Here is an 18,382-nt window from a genome sequence, read left to right on the forward strand (position 1 = left end):
GTCGTGCCCTGAAATGAGAAATGTCCTGCCCAATATCCTTCCCACCCCTCCCACAGTGGTATTCCGCCGTCAACCGAACCTACACAATATACTTGTCCATCCTTACACAAGCCCTGCTCCCAACCTCTTACCTCATGGCTCATTCCCCTGTAATAGACCTAGATGCAAGACCACCTACATCAGTGCTGTCACAAACATTACCTATCCCATCAAAGGCAGGGCTATCTGTGAAACCAGTAATGTGATCTACAAGCTAAGCTGCAACCACTATGCGCATGACAACCAACAAGCTGTCTGCAAGAATAGTGGCCAACAAACTGTGGCCTGGACCACCCTGTTGCTGAACACACTGCCAAACTTGATAGCCTTCACTTCAATGACTGCTTCACAGCCTGTGCCATATGGATCCTTACCAACAACACCAGCTTTTTCTGAATTGCGTAGGTGGGAACTCTCCCTGCAGTACATTCTACATTCCCATTACCCTCCAGGTCTCAAACTTTTGTCAGTCACAACCTCACCCATCCAGCCCATTCCCTGTTCCTATTTCAGCACTACACAGCTCTCATTCCACCATCACCAGCACACTCAGTCTTTTTACTTTTCTGCTTCTCCTCCCCCCCCCCCCCCCCCCCCCTCTCTTCCCCACCTCTCCCCTGCCCTCTATCTAACCAGCAGCACTTCACTGTCTGCCACCCCCAGCATACTGTCCCTCTCCCTCCCTGCACCCAGCCTCCTCCTTACCTCCACCCAGTCGCCACTCCCATCATGCACTGGTGCTGCTGCTCACAGTGTGGTTTCAGTTGCCTGGCACTGCAGTCGTATGTGCAAGTTGCATTTGTGTGTGTGTGTGTGTGTGTGTGTGTGTGTGTGTGTGTGTGTGTGTGTGTGTGTGTGTGTGTGTGTGTGTGTCATCTATTTGTTGACGAAGGCCGTAATTGCTGAAAGTGTTCCTATCTGCGACCCAGCATCTTTGCTATATGGTGAGTAGCAACTTTCCTTTTCATAATATTGTTACATTCCGTCTTGAATTTTCAATTGTCTGATTATATTCTAACTACATTTTTTGTGCAATTCTCAGCATTCGAGGTCATACATTTCCCTTCTAAATAAGGAAGTACTCCAAAATATTCTCGCATAGGAAATCAAGAAATGAAAACGCACAAAATATATGGATAACATGATTATTTCAATGTCTGCAAAGTTGGTAGTTATTTTTATGTTTAATGGAACTGAAATGGACCATTTTGAAAGGTCTTGTACACAGCTTTTTCCATTTAACACTCTTCACTCCTACACAAACACACACACACACACACACACACACACACACACACACGAAGGTAGGACTTTGTACGCTGTTTGTCTTGTTGCACATTACATAAATTAGACATGGGATATTTTTGGTAATGTATTGTTGGGCTGTCTTGCATGTACAGTTAAATTCTGAATTGTAGTTGATATTGAGGATGATAAGTTCTAGTTATCCTGTTTGTTTCTTTATACTTTTAGTGTAATGCAAGACACACTCTAATATTTTTTATCAGCGACTTAGTTTTGGAGTTCCAAATTTATTTATTTCAGAGAGAAGATGGCACAAGCATATGATTTTGCACTGGAAAAAATAGGAATGGATATTCAGTCTTATTCAATATGGAACGATTATGTGAATTTCTTGAAGAGTGTTGAGGCTGTGGGGTCATATGCTGAAAATCAGAAAATCAGTGCTGTAAGAAAGGTCAGTTACCTACAATCTTTAATAAAGTGTTTGTGAAAAAGTGGATTGCATAATGCCATTACAGGCAAGAATTGATGCAGTATAATGAGCTATTTGCAGAGAGATGAGACACTACATTTATGTATTAATATATTTTTTTTAATGGTTTGAAATATGTTAGTTGCACTGTTTAAGTTGTACTTTTGGTACTACAATCAGATGCTTATCCAAATACATTAAGCCAAGATCTAATCAGTTCCTTGTCCATTAGATGATATAAACATACGGTGTACTTGTAGTGTGTTACTCGTAGTATGCGCTGTCATTATCATAGTGTGGATGAAAAACTGAAGTATAAAATTACATAAGAGGAGAGAAAAGAATGTGTTAATGACACTGATAAAAAACTATGAAATATGTTTCAGGACAAGAATCCTTCCAGATCATTAATTTTTAATTTTTATAATGTCCTGTACTGATTATAACTGTAGTGAATGACATATATCTTTGCTGTTGTGCATATTGGAATTAGAGTTGGTATTTGGAGCCTTTTTTGGATCAGAACTAATCTGACACTTATTCTTAAGTGATGAAAAATGGGTTGTTTTCTATTGTGATTTTGAATCCAGAGATTGGTTTATTGCATCTCTCCGTGCCAGTCTATCATGTGTAAGCCTCATTATCTCTTAATAACTACTGCAACCTACGTTCACTTGTACCTGATTACTGTATTCATGCCTAGGTCTCTCTCTACAATTTTTACCCTCCATGCTTCCTTCCTTTTCCAAAATGATGGTACACTTGTATCTCAAGAAATGTCTTACCAACCGATTGCTTCTTTTAATCAAGTTGTGACCCAAATTTAACAATGGAAAGTCCAGGACATAAGAACAACTACTTGGAAAGGATAGATATCTACTCACCATATAGATGTGGTGTGGAGTTACAGATGCGCCCAGCAATCTTTTGTGTTGTGCATAATGCCGTGTGATTGTTAGCCATGCATGCCGTATGCTGCAGTGACTGTACCAAAATGAAACTCATTGAAATACATGTTATTAATTTATTGAATATTCATTTCTACTTACAAATTTTCACATTAAATGTTGAAAGTGTCCCCCCTGTTGTTGAATACATAATTCAATTTGTCTAATCATGTTTCCAAGCACAAGCTGTAACATTTCTTCTGTAACAGAAGCAGTGAAATTGGATTTTGGAGTTTCCAATTCATCAATGGATTTTGGATGGTTTTTATAGACACTTGCTTTCATTGTGTTAGGTCAGGCGATCATGGCAAAGTCCCTGTGAAATTATATGATCAACAAAAACATCAGCAAGCAGTGACATTGAAACGTGAACTGTATGTGCAATTGCACCATCTTGTTGAAAATAACGATTTAATATTTCACTTGACACAAGTTCTCCTAAGAATGGGTAGGGAATATCACTGCAGTATCATTGTGCATTTATTCTTTCATTGAAAAACTCAGCAGGTGAACAATCGTACAGCATGTGCGGCTAACAGTCATACGGCATTGCAGAGAGACTTTTTGAACACCCTGTATATAGACACACACAAAAGCACAATTCTAGTGCACATGGCCACCATTGTCTCTCGGTGCTAAGTGCTAAGGCTGGGCATGTGTGTGTCGCTTGCGTGTGCATGTGCTCGTCTGCGTGTATGTGTTCACTTGCATGTGCATGCTGCTTCAGACAAAGGACATACTCCGAAAGTTGAATATTTTTAGCATTCTTTTTCATTAAACCTGCCTGCGACTCGACACCACCTCTGTGTTGAGTTGGCGTGTAGCAATCTGTCTCTCCCGTATTGCTGTTGTGCCATAAATTCCTTATTTCCTCAACTTGATTCAGTACCTTCACATTTGTTATTCACTTTGCCCACCATATTTCAAAAGCTTTTCTTCTTGTCCAAACTGCTGATTGTCCATGTTTCACTTCTTTTCAAGGCTACACTCCAGAAAAATACCTTCAGAAAATACTCTTAATACATTCATATTGGAAATTAATAAATTCTCTTCTTTCAGAAATGCTTTTTGTCTCCCATTGCCTGTCTGCATTTGATAGCATGTCTTCTTCACCCATTGGCAGTTAATGTGCTACCCAAACAGCAAAACATGTCTACTACCTTGTCTCATTTCCTAAGCTAATTCCATAAGCAACTGCTTCCCAAGTCCTTTGTTGCCTCCAACAGAATTACAGTATCATTGGCAAATATCAGAGCTGAACTTTGACTCCCTTTCCAGATATCTTCTCAGTTTTGTTTACTTTTTCCTCAGTGTACAGATTGAATAACATTGGGGATAGCTTGCCCCTCTCCCACCCCCACCCCCACTCCCACTCCCACCCCCTCCTCAACCAATCCTTTCCTTCCACATCCTTTAATTGCTACAATTGTTGTCTTGTCTCCCTCTTTTGGTCCCTGTGTTTTATCCCCCTCGCCTTCAGAATTTCAGAGAGTGTGTTCCAGCCATCAATGTCAAAGTTTTCTCTAAATCCACAAATGCAATTGACATTGCTTTGCCTTCCTTCAGTCTATTGCCTCGTATGTTCCTTCATTTGTCTGGAACCTGGCTTTTACCAATGTCTTCATTTTTCTGTAAATTATTTGTCTCAGTATTTTGTAACCATGAGTTGTTAAACTGATGGTTTGGTAATATTCACAGTTATCAACACCTGCTTGTTTTCAAATTGGAATAATTACATTGCTTTCTGACGTGGAGGTCAGAGTTTATTTCCCAGTGGCCACTTCAGTTTTTTCTCTTTAAGGAAAATCTGATCAGCAGTTTGGTGTCACATTAGAAATTACTTAATTAAATATACACAACTCACAGAAATGGTATCAGATCAAAAGACTTGCGCTGGGATGGGAGCCACATGTCAGTTACAGGACTATTGCAAGTGTTTAATTCAATTCAAAACTCTGCATTTTCCAAAGTATTACATGTACAAATATGATTTATGAAGGAGTAGAACTGTAAACTCACATAGTCTGCATTTTGCATTCTATAAATGTTCTGTGAGTGCCCATCTGGTCACACGACTGCAGAAAACCGCCCACATTTGTGCTTTAATGTGTAGCATGTGCATGAGAGGGTACATTGCTGCAGCACTGATGGTAGGCAACCGCGGGGTATTGTCACTGTAATAATTAAAAAAGGCCAATGCACTGTTACGAGGCAGGTTACTTGTTGGAACAGCAACTCAGTGGTACTGCACAGACTAGATCAGCAAATGGCTAGACAGATTTCCACATTGACAGTGGCTGTGGCGTGTTAGAATAAATGAGTGGTAGTTGCATATACACACATCTGCTGACATAGACACTGGACATTTTTGTAATGGAATTATTCTGTTTCGTACCCCTACCAGGGTGATGGGGCTATGCCAAATGAGAATGCCACACGGATATGCCAGCAGAAGTCACCAGTATGAGCCCATGCCAGGACAAAAGCAGTGTGCACCCATTCCATCACTGGACTTAGTGCCCTGGTACAGCTGGCCATTACAAATTAACACCAGCAGCATGGCCGACTCCTGCCCAGGGTCATTCCCTGAGCACACCAACCGCCACTGCCATTGCAAGATGGACATTATACACTATCATGCAGTACACACTGTTGGTGCAGGGATTGTACAGCCAGTTTATGTAATGAGGTCTTCGGTTTGACTGAGTATCCATGGAGTGTGCTGGCAGCCACTCCTGCAGAATTCAGTGGCCAGTTGGCAGCTGACCTGGTGTATCAAGCAGTGAAGATGCATCAATAAAAAAATTTTGACATTTGGAGCTCCCTTTCTCTTGAGCCTCCTGGGCTCCAACCTCACCTCCACAACCTACTTGCACCTTGCAACATGTCCTACAGTGTCAGCTGAGCGCAGTGCAGTGAGCAATGAACCATTTGGTGTTGTGTTTTGGAGAATGTAATAGACGTGAAAGCAAGACATGACAGTCATTGTAACTTGGAGGTTACTTTGTTTAGGTCAGAAGAGCCAGTTGACTTATCTGAGTTGAAGGGTAATGGTTGAGAGTAGTATTTGGTGTCTGTAAGCTGTACACAATGTAACTTTCTTAGGCATACTGTGGCATGTACGGAGTCAGTGCCTTATACATATCATCGATATTGTCATATTGCAAAATAGTGTAGAAACTGTAGGTGGCTCATGATATAACAAGACTAATTTGTGATGCTCTTTTGGAGTAATAATTTATTTTTGTGTTATTGTGTGTAATGGAGAGTACGTGTGTCATAATGGCGGAGCCAGAGATGCAATGTGTGCCAGAGCTGGAAGCAGTGAGGATATTGTTATAAAAGGTAGCACAGCTGATAACAGATAATATTCAGGTACAAGGACAGCTGACAGCTAGGAAAAACAGTTAGCATTGTTTCATGTACTGCAGCATTAGGCAGAGCCAGTTGCTGCAGGATTAATTGCTCCCTTTCCTGGAAAATCGCCTGAGGAAGTGTGGTCATTTTTAGAGGACCTCAGAGAATGAGTAGAGATGGGTGGTTGGACTGGTAGCCAATAATTATGTGTACCAAAATCGTGACTAGTGGGAGAAGTGAAAATGTACACGAGATGTACGGAAGAATGCAGCAAGCTTTGAACAGTTGGTGCAGAGGATTTTGTAAAAAACAGAATAGTGCAAGATATTTTCAGCAGCAGTTGAACACTATTGTAAAGAGACATGGGGAAACTATAAGATTTCACAGACAGGATAAGGAAATGTAATGAAACCACAAACAAGTTAGGGTAGCATGATATGACAAAGAATGTTTTGCTGCAAGAAGCTAAGCAAAGGGCACTCAATGCTTTTCTGAGGGGATATCAGATATGTCAAAAATGGTGTATACAGATGCACCAAAGCATCTGTATTCTGATTTTAGATTAGCGGTGGATTTTGAAGAAATTGACGTATCAACAGGCGTATGAGATGGACGTGAGAAAATTTCTGCAAACATTAAGCAGAAAGGGTATTTACAGAGGCAGTTTTGCCAGCTACAGGGAAATAGAGGAAATGGAAGATATCAGCAGTAGAATTTTGGTAATAGACAACAAGAGTTGGTGAGAAGGTGGTAAGCAGCCAGGGAATACAAAGTCCATCTAAAGGTGATCATGTTGAAATTAGATGCAGCAAATACTTATGCAGAGGTGGAGGTGCTGTAAGAGGTGTAGAGTAGAAATTTCTGTTGGACATAAGGGCCCATGTGTTGGTTGCCAGTAGAAATGTAGTGGGTTGAAGGTAATGGAACCCACTGTGCTATAGGTTACAGGGATAGTGATAAGAGACCATTGGCGTCGGCAGACGTGGATTTTCATGTAGGAGCCGCCCAGCGTAAGCAGTCTGTGGAAGTAGTGTATCGCATAATCCCAGTGTTAGACTTTTTGTATCAACATTGTGCTATATTTTACTTTCGGCAACATAGAGTAGAACTTAGTAGAATGACATTACAGCTAGGGGAAGCTGTTGCCATTGTAGAACTTTTGTGTGAGGGTTGTCTAGTATATAATTGCACCAAGGCCTGATTCACATAATTGTGTGCCAAGTGGCACCCGAAAGTCACTTTGGGTGAGTGTGGAACCTGATCTACCTGAGGGTATGTTTTGTATTGTAAAGGCTTTGGAAGAGAATAATATACTTGATCCAACAAGGTGTTTTATTAAGACAAGTGTTGTGCATGTGCAAGAGAGGTTTGACTGGTGAGTGGTACCCATAAATATGGATAATTTTTCCACTGAGGAAATGAAGTTAGGAAATGGGATGTTGATAGTGAGCTTGGACATTCTGCATGAGGAGTGTGAACCACAAGCAGCTGCAAGCTGCCATAAAACTGCATTATATATAGGAAAGTGGAGCCCCAAGCAGAGTGGAGAGAGAAACAGATAAATTTGAGAATTTACTCTTTCCTTGCAATCTGTTGCCAGCAATGCCCATGACTGAACACCAAAACTAACATGGTATGAAGCACCGATGTGTCAGAAACCATATTGCATACCTAGGTATTTCTAGCTGGTTATGGAAGACTTTACTAACCAGCAGTTAGCTGATGGGATAATAAGAGAGAGTAGTAGTACATGGGGCACAGGAATTGTGATTGTACTGACAAAGTATATAGATGGTTAAAGATAGCACAGGTTCTTTTTGAACACAAAGATTGTTACAGATGGATACCTTGTCCTCAACTTTACCGAGATCATTGATAGCTTGGGACAATGTTGGTACTTTACTGTCATGGATTTGATGAGTGGCTTCCATCTATTGGAGGTTGTTCTTAAATACCGGCCAAAGACAGCATTTTTGCTTCCATTTGGTTCAAAAGAATGCAGTTTTGATTGAAAAAGGAGTGCTGTTTTGATTGAAAAATGCACCTGCAACATTTCACAGGTTAATAAATGGTGTGTTGAGAGTCTTTCTTGTGTTGTTTACTTAGGCTGTATCACCATGTTCTAAAAAGACCTGGAGTAGTGCTGACTTCGTCTCAGGAAGTATTTATGAGACAAAGAGTTGCTCGTCTGCTGTTGATCACAGAATAGAGCCATTTTGCATTCCACAGGGGTAAGGTATTTAACCCATGTAATTAGTAAAGATGACGTGATGAGGGACCTTAGGCTTGTAGAAGCTGTAAGAGAATTTCCAGTGCCCAAATTGATTAAGGAACTGTAGCCTGTTTGGGGATTACTACAGAAAGTCTGTGAAAGGGCTTACTGACAAAGCATGCCAACACATGCAAACAGGTGAAATTAGTGGGATAGAAGTGTGCCAACTCTGAGAGTGAGTTTTGACATCCAGCCTAATTCCAGTATTTTCAGACTTCAGAAGGAGATTCTCATTTCATGTGACCCATATAATCATACCTTGGGGTGTGCTTTAAGCCAGGAGATTAATGATGAACTGAATCCTGTAGCCTACACGTCAAGCCAGCTGAATGCAGCGGAGAACAACTATTCAAGCAACGGAAGAGGAGATTTTGACCGCCATTTATGGTGTCGATGTATTTGAGATGTTATCAGTAATGTTATCAGTACAGGGGAAAAATTTGGGTAGTGACCTATCTCACTGTTTTGAAGGGGTTGATTGAAACTGAAAGACACATCCAGTAGGCTGAAAGATGGGCCCTGAGATGTAGTGGGTTCAACTGTTAAGTAGTATACAAGCCAGGTAAGAAGCGTAGGAATGCAGATGCACTAAGAAGAAAGGTAGCAGTAGTGAAAGTTCTGGGTCATGGTCTTGCGAAGTGTTAGGCAGCGCAGAGTTCTGACAATTACTGTAATCAGTAAAAAGTGCAATCACAGATCAGCATATATGACTGATTGTTGTGCAAGGACATGAGACTAGGGTAGCAGGTACTAGTACCAGAAAATTTAAAGTAGTAGTTTTAAAGGAAGCACATGATGACATGATTCCTGGTCATGGAGGGTGCAGAGCAACAAACTAGAGAATGGCGGAAAGATACTGGTGAAGAGGAAGGAAAGCAAATGTGGATCAATATGAGAGGAATTACATTTAGTGTGCACAACAAGTTGACTTATATCATAAAAGAGGACTATTGCAGAGGCTGGCAGAAGTATCAGAGCCATTTGAAATGTCTGTGTTTGATGTATTTGGACCATTCAGGTGTATACCAGCAGGAACCACTCTGTAATAACAATAATAGATCAATTTTAACAGTACATGAGAATAGTTATTATGCCAAACCACCAGGTAGTGAAGTTGCACAAGGAATAATTAATAACTGGATATTGAGGTTGGGAGTTCCAGATGTGATACCTATGAAACAGGTATGAAGTGTTGGTTGTTGCATGTGAAGAAGTTTAGTTAAGAACTAGTCTCTTCATCCACAAGCCATTGGTAGAAGGTAAATGGGTAGGTAGAACAATTGGGAAAATGTTAAGTTACTACATGAACGTACACCATGGTGATTGGTGTACGTATCTAAGTTACATTATGTGAGCCTATAATTCAGAAGTACAAACGAATAGAGGATTGTCTCCATATGAGAGGTATATGGTCAGAAAATGCCATCATTGTTCAATTTTATGAAGACAAAGAAAAGTAAAGATGGAGAGTTGGTATGGGAATTTGCAAAAACAGTGCAAGACATATGAAAATAAGTATAGAAGGCAAATACAAAGGTGTTGGAGAAGCAGGGGAATCAGTGAAATGCATGACAAGTTTATCACAGTGTAAAGCTATACTGGTTAGAGGCCATGGCAGAACAACGGCATTGTGCACCGAGTCCCTCTTCAGACTTAGTGCCAGGGTGTAGCTGGCCTTCATAGGTCAACACCAGCAGCACAGCTCACTCCTGCTCAGTGGGCAGCAGAGTGCTCCCCGTGCACACCATCATTAGTTCACAGTCAGTGCAGAAAGGGCATTTCACTGTGATGGATTTCGACAGCTGGATGTTGCTTGGGACCATAGCAGATGGAGTAATACCACTGGCGTGGAGATTGCATAGAGAGACTGAGGGCTTGGAGGAGTATTCGTGTCAGCATTGCAGGCACCCAGCCCAGCAGAATTCAGAGGCCAGCCAGTGACTGACTCAGTGTGTCAAACAATGCAGATGTTTCAATAAATGTCTTGTTACACTTGGAGCTGCCTGTCTGTGGAGCCTCCTGGGCTCCACCTCACCTCCACCACCCATTCACACCATCCTGACTTGTAGCCACCCCACCCTTACACTGAGGGTGCTATACAATATACTTAATGTACCCCCAACGGAAAGAGTCACACAGTGTAAGCCAGTCAGCGTGCAGGGCAAATAGAATAGAGCCACATCATCTTCACTACTAAGTCCAATTCAACAATGAAATTCGTTGTTTAGGTAACAACAAACATCGGTGCCTCATCTTTTTGGAAGATGAAATTCTTGGAATCAGCAGTCAGTTGTGAAAACATCTGCAACTGCAACATATCAAGATAAGAGGTACCTGTCAGTCTTCTCACAGAAGGAAAAGTCCCATACAGCTTCATCTGTGACACTGCACAGAAAATATTAGCCTTCAGCGAATCTTGTTCTTGTGCTGCAATTTCATGAAGATTTTCAGTGCTCCTCATTTTCATATTGTGGTGATCTACCTGTCTATATGAATCGAAGGTCTCACATTTCCAAGACAGCAAACTATTTCCTTGATTTGTCACCACTTTGTCAGGGAATCGTCATATTCGAACATTTAATGCTTTGCAAAATATAGATTGTTGAAAACAAATGAATCATTTATAGTAACCCTGTGTTTATGCATGGTAGGTTAGGTGACAACTGTGTTAACTGCAAATAATAGTGTCTTATAATTACAGGTTTATCAGAGAGGGGTAATAAATCCTATGGTGAATATTGAACAGTTGTGGAAGGACTATATTAACTTTGAACAAAACATTAATCCAATCATCGCAGAAAAGATGTCTATGGAACGTAGTCGTGACTACATGAATGCTCGTCGTGTAGCGAAAGAATTTGAAGCGGTGACAAGAGGTCTAAATAGGAACAGCCCTAGCATACCTCCAATGGGCCATCCAGAAGAGTTGAAGCAGGTGATTCTCTTACTTGATTCATAATTTAGCTATAGAAATGAAAAAGTGGAGGCACTTAAAATTAATTGTGATAATAAGGTGTATGTGTAGTATGTTTAATTATAACTTTTATGTCACTTTTGTTTATGTTGAATTTCAATTTAAAACTATCAATTTGATTAAGTCTGAATCTTAGTCAGTTCATGCTGCTTCAAATTTTGAGTGTCGACTATGTGGTGTTTGTAACAAGAAGGTATTTTATGGACCATTACCGTTGTTTTTAGACTACAGATTGAAATTCATTTTTGGAAAAGTGCATACTGTATTGTTGTAGATGTTTCTTTTGGCTGGTACGAGATTTGGTTAGAAACACAGTGATTATTTTTCAAAATTTGCCTGTTGCATTATTATTTATCTTTTCCATTCTGCATACCTGAGAATATATAGCTGTATTCTGTCTCTGTCTAAATTATTTTTCAGGTTGACCTCTGGAAGAAGTACATTGCATGGGAAAAATCAAACCCTTTGCGAACTGAGGACACTACTTTGATTACAAGGCGTGTTATGTTTGCTTTTGAACAATGTCTTTTGTGTTTAGGACATCATCCTGATATCTGGTATGAGGCCGCACAGTTTCTTGAGCAGAGTTCAAAGCTTCTAACAGAGAAAGGGGTAAGTTCGATAGAAAGTTGTAAGTTTGAAGTCATGAGTCCATTTTTGTCAGCAGGAATAGAGATAAGACATAAATATGCATAATATATTTACATGGTAAATGTTTCTTAATGTAAAATTTCAAGATGCAAAACATCTGCTGTAGATGGATTTATCATGTTATTTTACTTATTAATTAGTTATAAATGAATGCAATATGTTGGAGGACTGTAGTATTTGTACTGGAATTTACTATGAGCTTTTTAAAAAGCACCATTCAGTATGTGGCATGCTTATATGAAGTGCTGCAATAACAAGGATGTGGTCCCTGGGGCTTTGTAGTTTGATTATTAATGATTTCAACTTACTTGTTTACATAGAACTACTTAGTCACTGCACCTTTTTGTATCTAATATGGTTCACAGAGCTTGACCATAGAGCTCCCTGTTACTCATACTCATTTTAACTTCTGTAATGATTCACCACTTATTCTACCAGAAATCTCTCAGCTTTTTTTCCCCTACAGTTGGGAATTAAGTATTAAATATTTGCTCAATGTCATAAGACTTTGAAAACAAATTTACTACATTTAAGTGCCATAATGATTGTTATTTCATAGTTTATGAAATATATTCTTTCGCATGGCAAATCTTAATTTCATGTTTTAATTCTGATACAGTATCCAGTCAGTTCTGGGTTTAGTAAATGGAGATGGTGCATAAATAAAAGCCTGTGACGTATTAGCACAGTGCAAAAAATATTTTACAAATTTCTGTATGTAAATGAAAAGTATTTTATATAATTGTCTCACTGAGCGTAGATAATATGACACATTAATTTCACAGTAATTGTTTATTGTTCAGGATGTTACAGCAGCAAAACTGTTCAGTGATGAAGCTGCTGCAGTATATGAGAGGGCAACAGCTTCTTTGTTGAAAAAGAACATGTTACTCTATTTTGCTTATGCCGATTTCGAAGAAGGAAGACTAAAATATGAGAAGGTGCATCAAATCTATGGTCGTTTTCTTGAGATTCCTGACATTGATCCAACACTGGTAAGTGGTAGAGAATCAATGTTGCGTGTGGTTTCTTTGTTTTTTCCATTTTCCAGAGGTTTTGATGGTTTAAAGATAGACTTAGAACATTTATAATGAATTTTTCCAGTATTGTATTTTCTTAATTAATGTCATATATGTTGTTGAGAATTGTATTGAGTGAATTATTACATTGTACATGATACCAGAAAGTTCTTGCAGTGAAATAGGATGACGATGCCTGCATATAACTAAAATAGTGTAGTAGAATTAGCCCTTATTTGCATATGTTTAGTTGTGACAGTTTATTTGGTACAGCAGTTTATGCGTAGTAGATGAAACTTTCTGAAAACTCTGTTCCATAGCTTTTAATCATAAAGAAGAGGCCACTGATTCTAAACCTGGCTCTGCTTTGCTTAAATGTATTCCACATGAAGGACTGTTAGAAAGTGCAGAATCTAGTATTTTGCAACTGTCAAATAAGATGCATGCAATAGCTGGTGAAATCTTGATGTAAAATAGCTGCTGCATTATAGTGTGTCAATGTGAAGCGTTCCACCCAGAGAGAGGCATCATCAGTTTTCTCAGTGTCTCTCTGTCACACCTCACACTCCAGGTGTTGCATACCATGGTATCTGGTAACACTCGAATGAGCACGACGGTGGACCACTGTTTCTGCTTCTGACTCTCCCTAATAGAATTTATATGCTTGGGAAACTATTTCTATTGCTGCTTAACATAATACTTGCCATGTTTCTTTAATATCACCAATAATGAACAAGACAATGGCTAAGTAATCTCACCATACCTAACTAACATGAAAATAAATGTTAAATGTTCTACGTGCAGCCCATTGCACTTGCTAAGACTGATGTGGCAGAATGACACTATTATCTGAAGTAGTTCGAGTCTCGGTTGGGCACGCAGTTTTAATCTGCCAGGAAGTTTCATATCACATAGTACATTGCTCCTTGCCACTGCGCAGCGCCCCACCACCTGACTTCTTATGTGCATATTACTATAGCTACTTGCTGCTCAAAAGTAAATGTGGAACAAAATGTTTGGGGCATTTTAAAAAAACGAGTCCAACAGATTTTGTTGACATACTTAATACAGTAGGTGATACCTGTGTCCATAACTTCAAGCCAGCAACAAAACAGAAATCAGTCAAATGGGTTGCAAACTGATTACCCTTTATCTAAAAGGAAAAATGAGGTGCAAAGGTGATTCTTTTTTGTTAATTACCTTCCGAAAGGTAAAACAAGAACTAACAAATTCTATGCAAGGATGTGGAAAAGTACATGAGAAGTCACCTGAACTGAAAATAATATGGAAAAGTACATAAGAAGTAATCTCAACTGAAAATAATAATAATAATAATAATAATAATAATAATAATAAACATCAACAGATACAAAGAAAGTAAATTGGAAAAAGAAAACACTACATGGCAAGCACCCGTAGCATCTAAGACAGCCACACATTGATCAAGACGCATCCAGCACATGGCTAAGAAAAGGCAATATATACAGTGAGACGGAAGGATTCATGATTGTAATACAGGATCAAACAATAAACACCAGATATTACAGCAAGCATATTATTAAAGATCCCAATACCACAACAGATAAATGCAGACTTTGTAAACAACAAATAGAAACAGTAGATCACATCACAAGCGGATGTACAATACTAGCAAATACAGGATACCCCAGAAGACATGACAATGTACCAAAAATAATATATCAACAGCTTGCCTTACAACATAAACTTATAAAACAAAACGTTCCCACATACAAGTATGCACCACGAAATCTACTGGAGAATTATGAATACAAATTATACTGGAACAGAACCATTATAACAGATGAAACAACACCACATAACAAACCTGACATCATACTCGCCAATAAAAAGAAGAAATTAACACAACTAATCGAAATATCCATACCCAATACAACATATATACAAAAGTAAACAGGAGAAAAAATTGAAAAATACGTCCAGTTGGCTGAGGAAGTCAAAGACATGTGGCATCAGGATAAAGTTGACATCGTACCAATTATACTATCAACTACAGGAGTCATACCACACAATATCCACCAGTACATCAACGCAATACAGCTACATCCAAACGTATATATACAATTACAGAAATCTGTAATTATTGATACATGTTCAATTACCCGAAAGTTCCTAAATGCAATGTAACATATACCCTACAGTTAAAAGGAAGTCACGCTTGATCAAGGTCCGCGTCACTTTCTGTTTTTGACCAGACATAACGTCTGAGAAGAGAGAGAATAATAATAATAATAATCTTCCATTAGGACAATCATTGTGCCCATAAAGATGCTTCCATTTGGCAAAACTGTTGCATTTAAACTGAATTCATCAGATTTGGCACCATTTAACTTTCAGTTATCAACACATCTGAAGAAATGTATGGCTGGAAAATGCTTTGATCCCAGTGAAGAGTTACAAAAGTCATGTGAATGTTCTACAGACCTCTCAAAATTCTATTTTACTTATGGGATCTACATACTGGGACAGCATTGGACAAAGTGCATTGACACTGAAAGGGATTGTAGTGGAACACAAGTTAAATTTTTTACCTAAAAAGTACCACCTTCACTTCTAAGCAGAAAAAGTTCTTGTTGTACATGTGTAGCATGTCAGAGAGAGACTTTGGACAACATTGTATTGTACTGTATTGTATATTTATAGGACAAGTCAAATAATTTGCAATAAAGTTTAACAGAAAATAATAGACCACATACAATACACAGATAAATGTACATGTACACATTTCTTATTTTGGCCTTAATTGTATAAACTATTTAAATTTTTCACATATTTATATTGTAGATAAAAATTCATCAACACTATAGTAGCAATTCTGTAGCAAGTAGTCACTCTCAACAGTTTTGAATTTATGCATGCCAGTTATTGCCTTAATTTTTTTAGGTAGTTTGTTATACAGTTTTTTTTACTACTTGCAAGGGTCCTTTTTGTTTTAGTGTTGTATGTGAAAACTGCATATGTAAATCTTGATTATTCCTTGTATTGTATGAATGGATATCTTGGTTTTTGGACCAATCTTGGTATTTTCGTCTGTGATTTTCCTTATAAACATTATTGTTTATAGGATATATAGGCATGGTAATTGAAGAATATGAAGCTTTTTAAATGAAGGTTTGCATGAAGATCGAGTTTCTGAGCCTTCCATGGCTCTTATAATTCTTTTTTGTACAATAAAACAGCTTTTGCTAGGTGGTGAATTTCCCCAGCAAATTAAACCATATTTTACTAGTGATTCTGTTTGGGCATAGTACACATTTTTTATGGCTTGCATTGATGTGCATCCAGCAAGAATTTTTATACTATAACAAATGGTATTTAATTTACTACATAGGTGTTGTGTGTGTTTCTGCCCTCTTATCTTGGATCCAAACTCCCAAAAATTTGGTGCTATTTACAGTTTCAAGTCTTTTGCCTAACAGTTATATGGTTGTAGTTAAAGGCTGTGTGTAGATGCATAGTGTTTGTTTTATGTGTGTTTATTATTAAGTTGTTCACTGCAAACCATTCTGATACATGTGAAGTGCTCTTTCTATTTCATTTTGGAGCTCTTCTGGGGTATTTCCTTTGAAAAGTATATTTGTATCATCAGCGTATTTAATGTACTTATAGTTAGGGCTGGATGGTTCTAGTCATTTACAAAAAGCAAGAACAAGATTGGTCCCACCATATTTAACACACTGTTTTTTTCTGATTGATAGGAAGTTAAATGTTTTCCTTCTTTGTACAAGACTTCAACTATTTGGTGTCCGTTTTGTAGATATGACTTTATGCACTCTAAATGATTAGATGGCTGTTGTAGACACTGCACTACTGAACTCTGGTAGAGAAGTTGATCTTTCCAGCCAAATGGCTAACCTGTTCTAGCTACACTATACAACAACAATCGGAACAGTAAAGACAAGCTGGAGGCCTGGACATAGGGAACTGTCTACAAGTTCTTGGTTAACTACAAATTCGAATGATCTTTCCGTATTTTGTCAGACCTATATTGATCCAGTTCATTGTTCGCATTCATCGAGATATTTGGAGAGTTGTTTTGTGCTGACCAACAAATATCAGTGTTTGTTTCAAAATGTATGTTTTCTTGGAATTTGTCCTGTTGGCATCTCTCTTGTGAGCAATAAGCACAAACATATAAATGTGTTTATGTGTTTACACACACACACACACACACACACACAATCGTACTTTACTAAATTTGCTATCAAAATCCCATTGCATGTGTAAGAACAATTTATTTTATTTAACTTTATACTTGTAATAGGTATTATTACATACATGGGCAGTGGGAGGATATTTACATGTATGTTATTTATACACAAATATGATTCATTCCATATTACATAAAGATGGAAAATTGTGTACTAAATCTATGTGTGATATTTATAATTATGTTTACCGAAGTGTATCATTATGTTTATAAGACAAATTCATGTCAGCTCCATGTTACATGGGTATTTCAGTGTAACCCATTTTGAAGTGAAGTGAAGTCAGTCTATTTGCTGTTAAAGTGAGCTGTCTTCTGTGCTAGAGAAATAGAGCACCAATTCCAATGTCTGTCTATATCTGTAACACACTGTTTTCTCAGAGAACATCAAACAAATCTGTTCCTTACACAATCTTGTTCAGTTATACAGAGGTTTCCAGGAAAATGTAGACACTCTTTGATCAAAGAGGTCGAAAAAAATTAGCCAACTAGTTGCAAACCAAAGTTCATTTAACCCTTGATCTAGGTTTTGATGTTTCTAAAAATATATTCTTCTTCAGGAGTGAGTCCTAAAAATGAATATATGAGAGGGGTACAAAAAAAGTACTTTTTAAAAGCTATATGTTTTAAAATTGTTTCCAAAGCAATCTTATCCTTGTCAAAATACTCTCCGTTACAACTAATACAGTTGTCCCACTGTGCCTCCGCTCTTCAAAGCATTTTTTGTAGTCATCTCTAGAAACAACAGACAGCTCCTTCCGAGTTTTTCCATTGACTTCCTCAATGTTGTCAAATCAGTGTCCTTTCATGCCTGCTAACAAGAAAAATTCACATGGAGCCAGGTCAGGCAAATAAGGTGCAGCAGAACCGTGCCAGTTTTAGCCAAAAACTATGTAACAGAGATGGCTGTGTGTTTTCGTGTTGGAAGAACCTGTCTTTGCAAATTGGGTCTTTTTTGACAAACACTGTTGCACCATCTTCTTAAAATTTCTTTGACGGTCATCAGTTGTCTGTTGATAGTCTGTGAGCACAAGTTCTCGATTTTTTTCAATATTTTCCTCAATTTGGGCAGTTGATGCAAGTCGAGAATGAGGTTTGTCATCAACCAACATGTCGCCATTTTTAAATCGAGCAAACCACTTGTACACTTTCCCCGTAGC

The 18,382-nt window shown here is 38.4% G+C and overlaps 1 protein-coding gene across 1 annotated transcript in view; it reads left to right on the forward strand.

Annotated features, from left to right (window-relative positions):
• LOC126284615 (protein suppressor of forked) overlaps positions 1 to 18,382 on the forward strand; it is a 109,567-nt gene that overhangs the window by 75,147 nt on the left and 16,038 nt on the right. Inside the window, exons 5-8 of the mRNA XM_049983681.1 lie at positions 1,585 to 1,738; positions 11,034 to 11,267; positions 11,727 to 11,918; positions 12,761 to 12,952. Coding sequence (XP_049839638.1) covers positions 1,585 to 1,738; positions 11,034 to 11,267; positions 11,727 to 11,918; positions 12,761 to 12,952 — 772 coding nt within the window. The remainder of the gene's footprint in view (positions 1 to 1,584; positions 1,739 to 11,033; positions 11,268 to 11,726; positions 11,919 to 12,760; positions 12,953 to 18,382) is intronic.

The sequence above is a fragment of the Schistocerca gregaria genome, chromosome 8, assembly GCF_023897955.1.
Source record: "Schistocerca gregaria isolate iqSchGreg1 chromosome 8, iqSchGreg1.2, whole genome shotgun sequence".
NCBI classification, from domain to species: Eukaryota; Metazoa; Arthropoda; class Insecta; order Orthoptera; family Acrididae; genus Schistocerca; species Schistocerca gregaria.